This window comes from Dermacentor silvarum, chromosome 6 (assembly GCF_013339745.2).
Source record: "Dermacentor silvarum isolate Dsil-2018 chromosome 6, BIME_Dsil_1.4, whole genome shotgun sequence".
Classification (NCBI taxonomy): Eukaryota; Metazoa; Arthropoda; class Arachnida; order Ixodida; family Ixodidae; genus Dermacentor; species Dermacentor silvarum.
Genome location: NC_051159.1, coordinates 179118479 through 179132338, shown reverse-complemented (window position 1 = coordinate 179132338; position 13860 = coordinate 179118479). Strand labels below are relative to the sequence as shown.

General features: G+C 43.9%; 1 protein-coding gene across 1 annotated transcript in view; it reads left to right on the top strand.

The window, feature by feature from the left end:
• The window catches only part of LOC119456475 (cytochrome P450 3A43-like), a 44460-nt gene that overhangs the window by 27159 nt on the left and 3441 nt on the right, over window positions 1-13860 (top strand). The window contains exons 7-12 of the mRNA XM_037718284.2: window positions 2477-2610; window positions 3462-3540; window positions 4180-4252; window positions 8907-9015; window positions 11620-11711; window positions 11802-11942. Coding sequence (XP_037574212.1) covers window positions 2477-2610; window positions 3462-3540; window positions 4180-4252; window positions 8907-9015; window positions 11620-11711; window positions 11802-11942 — 628 coding nt within the window. The remainder of the gene's footprint in view (window positions 1-2476; window positions 2611-3461; window positions 3541-4179; window positions 4253-8906; window positions 9016-11619; window positions 11712-11801; window positions 11943-13860) is intronic.

The following is a 13860-nucleotide window of genomic DNA, read 5'->3' as shown; positions in this document are numbered from 1 at the left end:
CTTGTGGGTTAGCGATGCTTTTCTTAAGAATGGACACAAGTGCTCTTATACGTTGTCCATTAACCTCAAGTTCGACGTGTAACAGACTCGTAGAAATCAAACAGTCTCGTTTTTTGTCATAGGGTCACACTGATAACCCTCATTTATTAGTTTTTTTTTTCTGGCTGGGCAAAATGCGTTCCTCGGGCAATTATTCTTTTTCTGCGGTATGCCACGACGTTTGGTGACTTCCCTGTTGCGAAGGCTTTGGTAAGCGTTCAGGAAACTCTCTGTTCCTCCATGCTTCTGCCCCTTGAACTTCCCGATGCGGCTTTGTCGTCCTCTCCGTCCAATGGCAGGCGATCCCTTGAAGTGACTCCAGCAAAGCCTCCATAGTTTTTGGTGCTGCAGCTTGAAGTTGTCGTTGCAATTCCCGAGGTAGGCCATGTATTATCAGCGTTATAGCAGACTTCAGTGGAAGTTCCGGCTCTGCAAGTTGAAGTAGTCGACGCTTTTCGAAGAAATACTCAAGCACTGCTCCAACCTGTAGCGATAAAATATCGCTTGATCCCATCGCTCAAGCGGGCTGCCACGAAATGACGAGATGAAGCTCTCCTTCCATGTGCTCCATGCACCACAATGATCTCTCGTGATACGCAGCTCGTACCATTTTCTTGCTATGCCATTTAGAAAAGGGAGCATATGCTTCCATTTGCAAGCCGCCATAGGATTGCTTCACAATATATAATGGCATTGTGCGAACAAATTCAACACCAAACTATCCTTTGAGAATGTATAAGCAATGTTAAAGGGACACTAAATAGAAAAATATTTGTTCTGTATCAGTAAGTTACCCTTCTACCATAACAAATACGTCGCTCTTACCACGATATGAGACACTTGGTAAGCCAGAAAAACGGCAATAACCAAAGACGAGTGGCCACGCCTCCTTGAAGTTTCCGCACCAACTCGCTGTGACGTCATGGATTTGGACAGCGTCTACTAGGGCCTAGTCAATTCTTTAGCGGTAAAGACAGACTACATTGCGTTCTAGAGGAGCCAAAGATTCTCAACATAGCGAGTTCCGGGAACTTTTGCTGAGTTTACGCGGCCTAAATACGAAAAAATACTCTGAAGTCCGTGACGTCACAATGACGCACAGGCTTTGCGGATTGGGCGCGAAATTGAAAGACTGTAACGTTGATCGACCTTAATTTTCTTTTCTAATAATCAACATATTATTTCGAAATTAACGACAATAATAACGACGAAATTAACGACAATAGAGTTTTCAAAGAACGCTTTATCCGTCTAAACCGATGTAGTGTTTTGCTTTAGTGTCTCTTTAAGTCACCACAACTCAACCGCAGCCTCCATGCATATATATATATATATATATATATATATACAGGGTGTTTCAGCGAACACTTTCAAAAATTCTTAAAGGTTGGCTGTTGCAGATAGCGCAATTCAAGTTCATGAGTTGGTCTACTCGAAGAGGCGGACAATAACTGCACAAGCAATTGAAATGCATAATCGACTAATTAACATAAACTCACTAATTAACTTTTTAACTAATTACTTGATGGCCCATATTGCAATTTACAAATTGTAGCCGTGGAGTTTGAACGCAGGATACACTTGGAACGAATTTTCGGGATGACACCAGTTTCGAGATAATAATTCCCGATCTTTGCGGAGAAGTGCATATATATATATATATATATATATATATATATCTGTGTGTGTGTGTGTGTGTGTGTGTGTGTGTGTGTGTGTGTGTGTGTGTGTGTGTGTGTGTGTGTGTGTGTGTGTGTGTGTGTGTGTGTGTGTGTGTGTGTGTGTGTGTGTGTGTGTGTGTGTGTGTGTGTGTGTGTGTGTGTGTGTGTGTGTGTGTGTGTGTGTGTCAACAAGGCATCAAGGACAGTATGGGGAAAGTTATCCGCAGTTCTGAATTGAATAAACGCAATGATAAACAAATGGAGGAAATGAAAGTGGATGAAAAAACAACTGGTCGCAGGTGGGATACGAGCCCACTTCTTCGCATTAAGCGTGCGATGCTCTTACCAAACGAGCTACCGCGGCGCCGTTTTCCCATCCAATTTTCGGGGTATTTCTTTTTATCTGCTAGAACTAACCCTGCGAGTGTTAGTCAGCGCCAACACTCATGGCCTTGGCGCGAATGTGGAACATCCTTTCAGCCGCAGGCGTCACGTCTACGTGAACTTTTTGGGTGAAGCCAACTGTCCAATAAACCCACATATGCTACCTGAAGGATTATATATATATATATATATATATATATATATATACAGCCCAGGCCCGGAATTCCGGGCCTGGGCTGTGCCATGCCATAGAAATATTTTCAGCGTAGCGACATACAAGGCTATGTGGTTGAGTGCGCAATCCGTAGGATATTGCTTGAATGCCTGTATAGCCTGAATCACTTGGTTCACCATTCTGATGACCGGCACAAACGGCCCTGTTCGACTCGCAGAGTGTACGACCACGTTGCAGAGCGTAGTGGCACCATTCTTTTGGCTCAACAGCAAGATTGGCAACTTCACCTACGACCGGTTCTCGAAAGACGCCTACAAAGCCGTCGACGTCAGGCGCAAGAACCCACTGCCCGTAAGCAGAGCTCCGTGCTTTTTTTTTTTTTTTCAGCAGAAGGTAGCTTTACAAAATTTGCAATAGGTGTAAAGTTGGGCAGCGCTGTAATCAGTCAAACAGCGCATCAGAAATGATGCGTATTAAGTAACGATTGTTTCGTTCGGAGGGCTCCTTGATTGACCGTGAATATCTTCTGTGCCATAAATTCAGCAGATAGGACTTGTGTTTGGATTGCTCGGATTCACATGCTAACAAAAAAAAATACCCTGATCTCATTTTCTTTTTAGTTTATCTCACCACTGTTACATATTTATTGCAATTGCTGTGCGCCTGTGTAGTACATATACTTGCTTGGCAAAGTTGGCATACTTTACATATGTTGAGAAATTGCAACTTGCAGTTAGAGTGCCATGGTTAATTTTCTCACCACGTCCCTGTAGACTCTCGCAATTATTAAAATGTTGAACACAACCATTACAAACTACTTTACCGGCTATGGCTGTTCGGGGACTTTTTCCAGTTTTTCTTACGTAGATTTCGCAGATGTCCCTATTACGTTTATCATCATGTTTCCTTGGCGAAAGAAGTCACCGAAAAAGAAAGCTATAATTGCCCCCCGCGTCGTTTTATCCAGAGTCCGCCTCTGTCGTTATCGTCGCCGTAGTCGTAGCGCCACCTATGTCACTGGATGAAACTTTAGATTTTCCTTTAGTAGCTCCGTCCCTCTATTTTTTAAGGGAGACTTTATGTGTAAGAGCGCCTACGCTCGACAGGCGCTATCACTGTGTGTGCCGACTTGAACGCACCGCAACACTATCATCTGCAGTTGAAACACGAAATATTAACTTTTCTTTTGCTTTCTTCTTCAGGACGGCAAGAAAGACATTTTGCAGATACTGCTCGACGCTGAAACTGAGGAGGAAGAAGCTAAAAGTGAAGTGACCAACGGTATGTCAAACACCATAAAGCACCAACCGTATGCGTACCGGATGCATTGGCTATTGTTATCTACTCGAAGAACAAAGGAGAACTGAAAACTTTCTGATTTGGAAGTAATTAATTTCGTCTCCCATATTTATTTCCATTCTGAATGTTCTCGCCACTCACAACCGAATGCGTTCACTCTTGCTGGACGCAAGTATACAGTGTAAACGTGCACCATCCGGGACCATGGTATCTCGAAAATGAAGCTAAATATAGGAGGAGTTACACCCCGCATCAAGGAATCACCAGCAATTTGTTGCTCATGTCTGTTAATGGTAATGTTAGACCGGAAACGGTGTTATAAAATGTTGCGTTATTTGCACGCGTTCAACTATATCGCAGTAGTAGGTCTAATAATGATGCAGTCTGGTGACGAGTCTTATATGCACTCCTTGAGTGTGCTGGCTAATGTTGATGAAAGCCGCAAGCAAAAAAAAATATTATTTTATTGCAGTTCCTACATGCGGTTGCACAAATTGTTGTAACTAATTTCAGGACATAATATACCTGTGCGAACTTCTCGCTCGCAGAAGCATTTCGAAAACAAAGCGCAGTGAATGGACTATAGAAGTGTAGGTTATCGTCATTTGTTTATTCTTTCAGGCGTGTTCAAGATCGAAAAGAAGATGTCCGCAACGGAAATTTCTGTCAACACTGGAATGCTCCTAATTGCCGGGTAAGGTCATGCATAGCCCAACAACAATTAGGAGTGATAGTTCACATAAATACGCTAATTGCGTGTGGTACTCGCATTTCTATCGTATAGAAGCGCAGCCGAGGCCGGGCCTACGTTTTGACGCAACGGAAACTGTGCATGCTGAACAAAAATGCAGAAAAGGCTTTAAAGCGTGAACTGATTAGCGAGCTAACAGACTAAACATCCAGCAAACCGACAGCAGCAGTTGAGCGCAAGAGAGAAAACAAAGTTGCGGGCGGAGCGAGCCAATGATCTTGTGGTGACTTGTCACGTGACAGTTCGGGCTCCACAACTGCCACCGTGGCACGGTGCTGCACTGAACGTTGCAAGTGTTGTGATCTTTAGGACCCTGGCGCGTCGTTAATAGACCATGCTCGTTAACTGCAGCTGTGACAAAAAAGTGGCAGCCATGTATTGAAGCAGCACTAGAGCGCAGCTCCTGTGTTGATCGTCGGCGTTCCTCGTAACTTAGTCGTAACCAAGCGAACGAGCGCAGCGAAGGATGAAAGATCGAACGCGGAGCGCGTGGGGGATGAAAGAAAGGCGATAGCGAAGACAGCGCGACCAGGAAAGCGGAGGAGGAGAGTATGGCGAAAGGGTGAGCAGCAAAGGGACATCTTTATCTCCTTGTTCCCCTGACGCTGCGCCGTGCCGTGCTCCGTATTAGGCAGCAGAAATAAGCGTCATTTTCTTCTTCAATAAAATCACTACTACTACTGCCGCATGAGTCTTGATCCATGGCGGCGACCCACTGCGCAAGCGCTACTTTACCGCTCCTGCTAGAGAATGCGCTCCCCACGCGCACCCATGTTCTTTCTTTCTGATCAATGAATGACGCAACCGGTGGAAGTGCTTCATCTGCCGCTGATGCTAAACAAGCTGCACGAGCAGAGGCTCAGCGCCGCCGCTGAGAGCACCCTGCCGTTCAGATTCAAATTCTTTGCCTCCGTATAAAGCGAATACAAAACACCTAAACACATGCGCTCAAATTTCGCGGCACCGGCCGTGTTGGGGAAAGAAAAAAAGCAACCAGAAAGCTCGCCTTCGCGCATAGCGTTTGCCGCAAGCGTTTCCCGGTATAGAGATTACGGTTGCGTAAGTTGCAGTTTCCGGGAAGCGGCAGCTGTGCGGCCGGTCTACGAGTACATATTGCGCTGCGCGTCGCGGCCCTGCCAAATATATCGCGAAATGAACACATGTATAGAGCTGCGCTCAAATTTCTCATCATAGGGAGTATCCTAATCGGCGGGGTATTACACTAGGACGTAACAGAACTATACATGTCATTAGCTACGATAAGTCACTGAACTGTATCGGTAAAGCATTCAAGATGCAGACTGAACATTTGCTGTGCGTATGTATTCAGCCAACAAGAAAGAAAGTTGTGTAATCACGCTGTATGACACTAAAAGTTCTTGGCATGGCTTATTCCACTATCCGGTACTCGTCCATATGTCCGTATGTCCGTTCTCGGCGGCCCTGCAGCAAAACCACATCGGACATTCATCAAATAAGCCTGATGGTATTTTCTTACTTATCCAAACGTAGCGTTTATTGAATGCCCTAGGCGCATCCCTTTACGGATCTGGACATTCAGATCTAATAGAGAATGCATAGTATATTCGTGGTCCAACATATGGAGCAGGCGTTTATTACACCTTTCTTATAAGATCGTCAATAACCAATGCCATAGGCTTACTTACCAGGGGAAAGGGGGGGGGGGGGGGGGGCTGTCATAAGTGAGAGGGCGAAGTATGCCATTTGTGCCACTTGCACCCCCCCCCCCCTTTTTTTTTTTTTTAACGCGGGCACTTTCGGCTGCAAGCTTGAAAGTCCAACAAAACCGAAGATGATTAACCTACATTTTCTTCCTATAGCGTGGCCACTTAAGTAATTGCTTTTCTTTATTACCTAACAAATCTCAGCTTGCGCTACTTGCATCATGCCCAGTTTTTGGGACCGCTCAATTCGTATTTGAAAACACAATCAGCTTGCTATATTTATGCGGCAGAGATCCGGATAAAGTATTATAATCAGCCACGCCCAACGACTGGTGTGCTTTACGGCATGAAATTGTTCGATTATCAAATGCTGAAACTACTTAATCTCTGTCCACAGAGGGAGCCTACATAGCGTTGCAGTATCAGTAGCTTAGCACCATAAAAAAGCTAATCAAACTTCTTACAGGTATAACTGTCGAATTTCGTTGTGCAATTACGACTTATCCTAGATATTTTCGTGAAAATTACTTTGGCCGAACGTGCGTGCGCAGAACCATTTCGATGCCAATAAAACACTTATTTGATTTTTTTCTAAAGACATGTGCCACTTCTGACTGTCGACGTTATTTTCAGGCTATTTTTAAATAAGATCTACGCTATGACTTGTTTTCCGGCAAGAAGAATAATAGCAGATATGACATATTTTGAAAAATTGAGGGCCACGTTTTTGGTGACGGGTACCGAAAGTTTGCACTGTGTAGGTTGCTTATGTGCTCTGAAAACAGTTACTGAATACGCTTTCTCCCAATTTTCATGCTTTGTACACAGCTTTTAGTTGTTTTCCCCCGCTTTTGTCGGTAAACTATGCGGAGCACGGTGTTTTCTTCCGAAGTACGAAGCATTGTTCTGAGTGACGCGAGATAAATATTTATTCTGTGTAGGTTCATTACAGCTTTTGTAGAAATTTACTCATTGAAGCGTTCCAGGGTGTCATGCTGCCGCTAATCCAAATGTTTCCCAGACTCCTAAAACAACAGCACGAGTGACGGTTGAAATCCCTTCAAAATAGAGATAATTTTAAGCGCAATGCGTTGCGAAACTTTTCACTTTCCTGCTTTTAATGCAAGTGTTACAGGTAAACCCTCGTTTTTTCATGTGTTTTCGTGCATCACACGAGATTCGTAGTTTGATTCTCTGGTGTCCTCGCTGGGCTAAACAAGGCATCTTGTTTATATCGGGAGAAAACTAGGACCATGGTATGAGTAATGTGTAGGCAATGTTCCTAATGGGTAGGTTAAATACTCATTTTCCGGTAGAATATGTATGCATTTGTTCATAGCTTTAACACTCGTAGGCTGTTTTACGAGCGGTGTAAAACTTAAACGGCTGCGCTGGCATAATTACAACTACAACTAAGGTCAAATTTTCCGAACATAAAGGAAACAATACGCAAAATTTATGTGAGATGGTAAATGCGTGTTGATCAAATACAGCTTTGAAAAACAATTTAAGCAAGTCTTCGAAAGTATCACGTTGCTGTCATTATAGCTAGGTTTCCCAATGTCCCAAGATAACTTTGCGTTTCAGATATTTTATACTTTGAAGGAATAGGTAGAACTTTAAGTGCAATGTGTCGCGTAGATTTAACGTTTCTGGCTTCTTTAGAAGCGTCACGAATAATTATTGAACCCTCCTTTTTTTCTTTTCATGCGTGACATATTAAGTTCGCCTGGTATCCTCACTTAATTAAAGGAGGCAGCTTCGTTATGTTTGGTGACTGTAAGGACAAGTTAATAGGTGATGTGTAGGTGAAGTTCGAAGTACATAGGTAATTGGGGCTTTCGCAGTAAATTACGTATGCAAGCACTCTGGAGTGTTATGAGCGTGTCTAACGAGCGGCGAAGAATTGAGCCCGCTGCCCCGGCCGAACTATAAAAGCCACCAAGACCAAATTTTGCGAATATTGTTGGTGCGCTATGAAACTCTGTGCGAAACTCTATGGAAAATTTTATGGCGAAGTAACATGTGTGTTCATGAATGACTAGCTTTTTAAAAAAATCCCAACAAGTGCTCCACAGCGTTATATGCGGGCAAGGTTTCAAACGGAACAGTTATATACGGGCAACTTTTTTAATGTGTGCGATATAATTGCAAGAAACTGAAAGCTTAATTTCAACTGTTCGAAAGAAACAGCTTCGCTGGAAATCGGGTTGTAATTCTGCAAGGTCGCACACACCTGCTGTCCTTTTTTCTAGTGAATATTGCAAGTAATTTATGTTGATTGTACTTCGTTGCGTAGAACCTCGATAATACTATTACCTAAACTAGCGATATATTTAGGTTGTACGTGTACTCAAACACCTCGTACAATTTTTAATTATTAATACTATTTGTAACAAATTTACACTTTTTATGTGCACAGTACTGCGCTGCTATTGGGCGGGATCTGAGACCTCTGTGAGACACTTATTGCCTTTTGTCCCTGCATCATCTTGAAATTTTATATAGTTACAAGAAATAAATGCAAATGCAAATAATTTATCGGGCCCCCACGGTTCACCGTGTGGAATTGTTAAATAGGCATATGTCTGTTAATTATACGTGTAAAAATAACTGACAGACGCATTTCTAGGCTCTGTCACTTATCGTAACAGTAATTTCTATATATATATATATATATATATATATATATATATATATATATATATATATACGCCACTGATCAACGCGGATGCCATCATTGTAGCCAAGCCGAATTTTGCTGCCATAAAAAATATGCAGAAGCAGACAAGCGCTATAGCCTCTGGATTTAGGTTACGCGACATATGGGGAAAAAAAAGTAAGAAAGAAGAGCCTAGTAGGAAATGAAAGGGCATGGACCAAATGACCTTTACTGTGCTGCCCCGTTTCAGTTTCGGAACGACCTCCGTGGCTCTGAGCTTCGTGTGCTACATGCTTGCGAATCACCCCGACGTCCAGGAAAAAGTGAGGGAGGAAGCGAAGCAAGTCAGACAAAAATATGTAAGTGCAATCGAAACTGTTTCCGCTCTCTGGGGCTCGCGTTTCCTCCTGGCTGTAATAAAAGTAGAACGACAACAATAACAAACTAATAATAAAGAACAAAAACTCTCCCGTCTTCCGTCTTCAATTAGTCCGTGCGAATTATGGAATAGACTTACAACAGCTTGAGAAAAACAAGGCAGAGATTTCACATTTTAGGCAAACTTCGTTTATTTCTTTTTCCTTTTTATTTCATTTTCTTTTTGCTTTTGCGAAAGCCAACGAGGAATTAAATCGCTTAAATTACACAATAAAGAAATGAATGTTTGGAGCACCTAGTATGGCTGCGCCAATGAAACCGGTTTGTCGTTTGTGAGGGAAAATAGCCACTGCTCGCAAAAAAAAAATCCTATGCCACGATTACTTTCGTTTTTCTTAAGAAGGATTTAGGCCCCCGCAAACGTCATATGGTTCCATGTAAATTTAGTTAAAGCATACGCCAACCCTCTATGTCAATCCTTGTTTTCTGCAACCCGTGTTCCTTCGGTGCACTGATTTAACCAAAATATGGGTAACCACATAACCAATCAGTATACTCGTCAGCAAGAGCATGCAAAGGCATACACAAAGCAAACAGTTACGTGAGAACGTGGTGCACCGCCTGCGTGCTTCGTGCGGGTGGGTCCTCCCGTTTGCATGCAGTTTGCACTACACGGATCCCGTACTCCCGACTTTTGGCTGCTAACCTCCTCAAAGCCGGTGCACACAATCGTGGACATCGCCTTTCATCCGCGTCAAAATTAAAGCAGAAATGACGAGCTGGAAAAGACTGGTCTAAAATGCAGCTATATCCAGGCTGCACTGTGTATCACTTTGTTGCGACCTGTTTCGTAGAAAATTGATACTTTGAGTGAGACGTACGCTTCACCGTCACCGACGACGAAACATGAATATGTCGTGCACTTTTAAATGAGACCAGATGGTGCGTCTATAAAGGATAAAAAGTGAAAGCAACGAACCGACCGGTGATGTTAGACCTTTCTCTACGTGTTTAGGCAACCAAAAGACGTTTGCGTTTAAACAAACTCGAGAAATCGACTCACTCTACATACATGAAGTAGCTGGTTTCAGCATGTACTCGTGTCCATGTGATCGAAGAATTAGTTTTTTTTATTGCGATAGCAATTATATGGACACTTCAACCGGATTTCTGCCGTCGGCGTCGGCGTCGCCGTGAGGTTGATAAAATCGTCGCCGCGCGCCGTATGCGCGAGCGAAAGCACGCGGGGGACACGCGCTATCATGGAGGGCGAACGCTCGGCGGAAAGCAAACGCGAAAGGCCGTAGGGGTATGGGAGGGAGGGAGGCGGGGCGGCGCTGTGCTCCGGCACCAAAGGCGTATCTTGCCACTCAATCTCCCACGCGAAAGCAAGAAACGGGAAGAGGGGGGGCAGCTTCTCCTCTGCCAACAACTTCTTTTCTGCCCGGCGGTCGCTCGCACCCTCTCTTATCTCCACACGGCTCTGACCTTTGTATGCGCTGTGCATTCGCCGCTCAGTTTCCATTGAAGCGATAGACCGCGCGAACCTGCGCTTGGTGCCAGCGTTTTGATAGTCGTTGGCTGCGGTCATTCAGTGTGATCTATTCATGTTTGCTTGTGCGCGCTGACACCACGATTGTTAATTCAGTTAGTAAGCCAATGTGTCCAAGTTTATGCAGCCGATAAAACTACCATCCCTACTCCGAATAGCTCTCTACTAATTTGCTATCGCAATCGATGCTTCGCCTTTCGGGGCGAAACTGCGACATTTTTTACTGCCCCACTATATTTCCTCACGTGTTGGCCATTCTAACAAGATAGAGGAATATCAATGTAGGACAGCACATTCAGTAGCGTTTTCTTTCCGAAAACAATTTGTCAGTGTAATCGACTGCCTTATTCGACCATTGTAGCCATTGAATTACCTGACACATTTTTATAAACAAAATATGTTGTGATGGCTAGTGTTCTACATGGTTTTATGTTGATGTGCACCTGTAAGGCTGTCCTTCGTCCCATTGAAATATGCGCCAATGTTTTCATCTTTATTTTTCGGGGTTTGTATGCATGCGTGCAGGAACTTTCGATTCGTGCACTCGGGCGTGTTTTTATGGATTGTTTGTATCAGGTAGCCAGGGTTACCTTGATTATTGTTGCCGCACGTCGTTTCTTCGCGCTTCCTGCTGTTACTTTCCTCTTCTTTCTTACTTATTTATTCGATTCTACATTTTTCTTGCGTGTGACATAGTTTATATTGCTTGTGCTACTTACATCGGATATTATGTTCTATATATTTTGCATTCCCTCCCACTGTAATGTCATGTAGGCGCAGTGGGTAACAAAATAAATAGTGTAAATGCAACACATGAAGGTCCGAAGCAACGCCCTTTGTTTCTTCCTCTTTAATCCTTTTTCTTTTAGTATAGGCACGTGTTCGTGGTTCCTGTATGTGGATTACATTGTAGACTGGTTGTGTACTCAATGCAATATTAACATTCAGCGTGAGCCGACATGAAGCTCTTCAAAAAATAATCATAAGGAAAAGACAACTGGCCTTCACTATCTCATCACTCACGCTGGTGCAGGGTTCCCTGGACTACACGGCGGTGACGCAAGGCCTCAAGTACCTGTCGTGCGTGGTGGATGAGACGCTGCGTCTCTTGCCTGTGGTCGTTGCGTGCGTATATATGTATATAACACGCTTATGGCGCCGCTTTACATGCGCCTGCGATGAGCGCTTCGTTAACCACTGCGCAACTCGACGCAGGTTCGTCACTCGGTCTGCGCGGGAAGACTTCGAGTACAAAGGTGTGAAGTACCGCGCTGGCCTAAGCATCATGTCCCCGACCATGGTGGTGCAGAAGGACCCCAAGGCATGGACTGAACCCGAACGCTTCGATCCAGACAGGTAGGTATACGGCGCAGAAGGTCTTTGCAGTGCAGCGGAGTTTTACCCGTTCTTGTCGGGTTGTGCACAGCCGGTTCCGTGAACAAATACATGTTCAGTAGCACTGCAGCAAGAACATTTACGCCGGTGTTCATGGGGGACGAAAGATACGCAATTATATATTAATAAGCAGAGACTTGGATTTGAAGTTACTGTACTTGTTTGCTGTTATCATGCGCTATAGGATTGCAGTCGAACAAAGCAAGGCAGGAAAGTACCGTATTTGCTCAAATAAAGGTCAACCTTTTTTTTTTCACGACAATGTTACCCAAAATGAAATACCGACCTATATTCGTGACCAAATAGTCTCGACTTATATTCGTGAACAAAGCTAGCAAAAGTACCGAGCTAACAGAGTTCCTCCGTCACGCCCACCGTATATAGCCAGTCTGGAGATTATCCAGACTGGCTTTAAGATTAAATGCTGCATACCCAACGCGCTTGGCAGCACCGTGGACGACGTTGTTTGTGGTACCGAGGACTCCTGCGAACCATCCGACGAGGATGACTTCTCCAGCAGTTCCGACGAAGATGCAGCATCTGGCATCGGCTAGCGAGATTTAGTAGCCGAGCTTACGATAAATGAAAGTGTGTCATGTTCAATGTTTTTTTTTTCTAAAAAGATATGGGTCGACCTCTATTCAGATTATACTTTTATTTCTCGGTGAGTTCAATATATATATATATATATATATATATATATATATATAAGGGACACCTGTATTTGTGTTCGACCTGTGTTATTCGAGTAGATGTGGTGGATAAGAACTACACAGGGTTAACATAGACCGTCTTCATGTAGAGTTAATTAGTTTTGATAAAGTTACAGTAGCGAAGAAGAAAAACTAGTAACGTGCCAAACAGGAGCTTTTAAAAAGGATATGAATAAGAAGAATGCAAACTTGCACAGCGGTATTGGCCCTAGCTGTAACTGTTTCGCAGTATGACAAGTGAATTACGCTGGTTCCAATTTATTTACTCTTCATTTACTACCGATGTGCACCCACTCGGCAAACGCTGGTCCCGCACCTTTCATTAGTATAAGTTACTCCGCGTTTCCTTCGTTCCTTTATTTATTAGGGGCGAAGCACCTTAGGGCCGAGCCTTGTCCCTCGTCGTCCGTAGTTCTGGTTTACATGGAGACCGCTATGGGCGCTGCGGTGCACAAGGGCGTTCGTTCCCGACGCGCGATCTCTTTCTCTCTCATCCGTAGTAATCCAGTAAATTTTTTTAAGAAAACGCTGATTTATACACTGAAGCACAATTAAACTGATACTGAAACAAGTAAACTGGATTCGGTTTACCCGAATGATCCCCCGGTGCTTCGCCCACTCATCATCATTCACTTCGTAGATATGCGGTGACTTCTTTTATTTTCTTTTGAACTTTTCAACACTAGGAATACTTACTGTAGCACTTTTGCAACACCTTTTGTCGCAGTGACACTGTTTTGCAATGCACAAAAGTGGCAAGACTGCGACAATTTAATGATGTGTTTGCACCATGTCGCGTGGTTCGCTTCCCAGTGAACATTGTCACAGTAGGGATGAAGAGTCGAACCGGTGTGTCACTTTCTTGAGCGTGAAATGGAAATGGTGTTTTGCACGCTTCTTCTGGTCACCTACATCGTACTGCCAAACCTTTGCACGGCTGTCCGAGCATGCTGCGACGAGCGACGTCCCTACATGACTTTTCAACGGCGCTTCCCAAAACAGCGTGTACGAAAAGACAAGCCGCAGGGTGCACCGTCACATTCCATGCAAGCAAAAAAAATACCGTCGCAAACTTTAACACCATGAATTTTCTCAAAAGGCAAGATGTATTTCTTGCTCAATTTTTTTTTCGAACAAGTGCCTCGATGACGGCATGCGTCTAATAG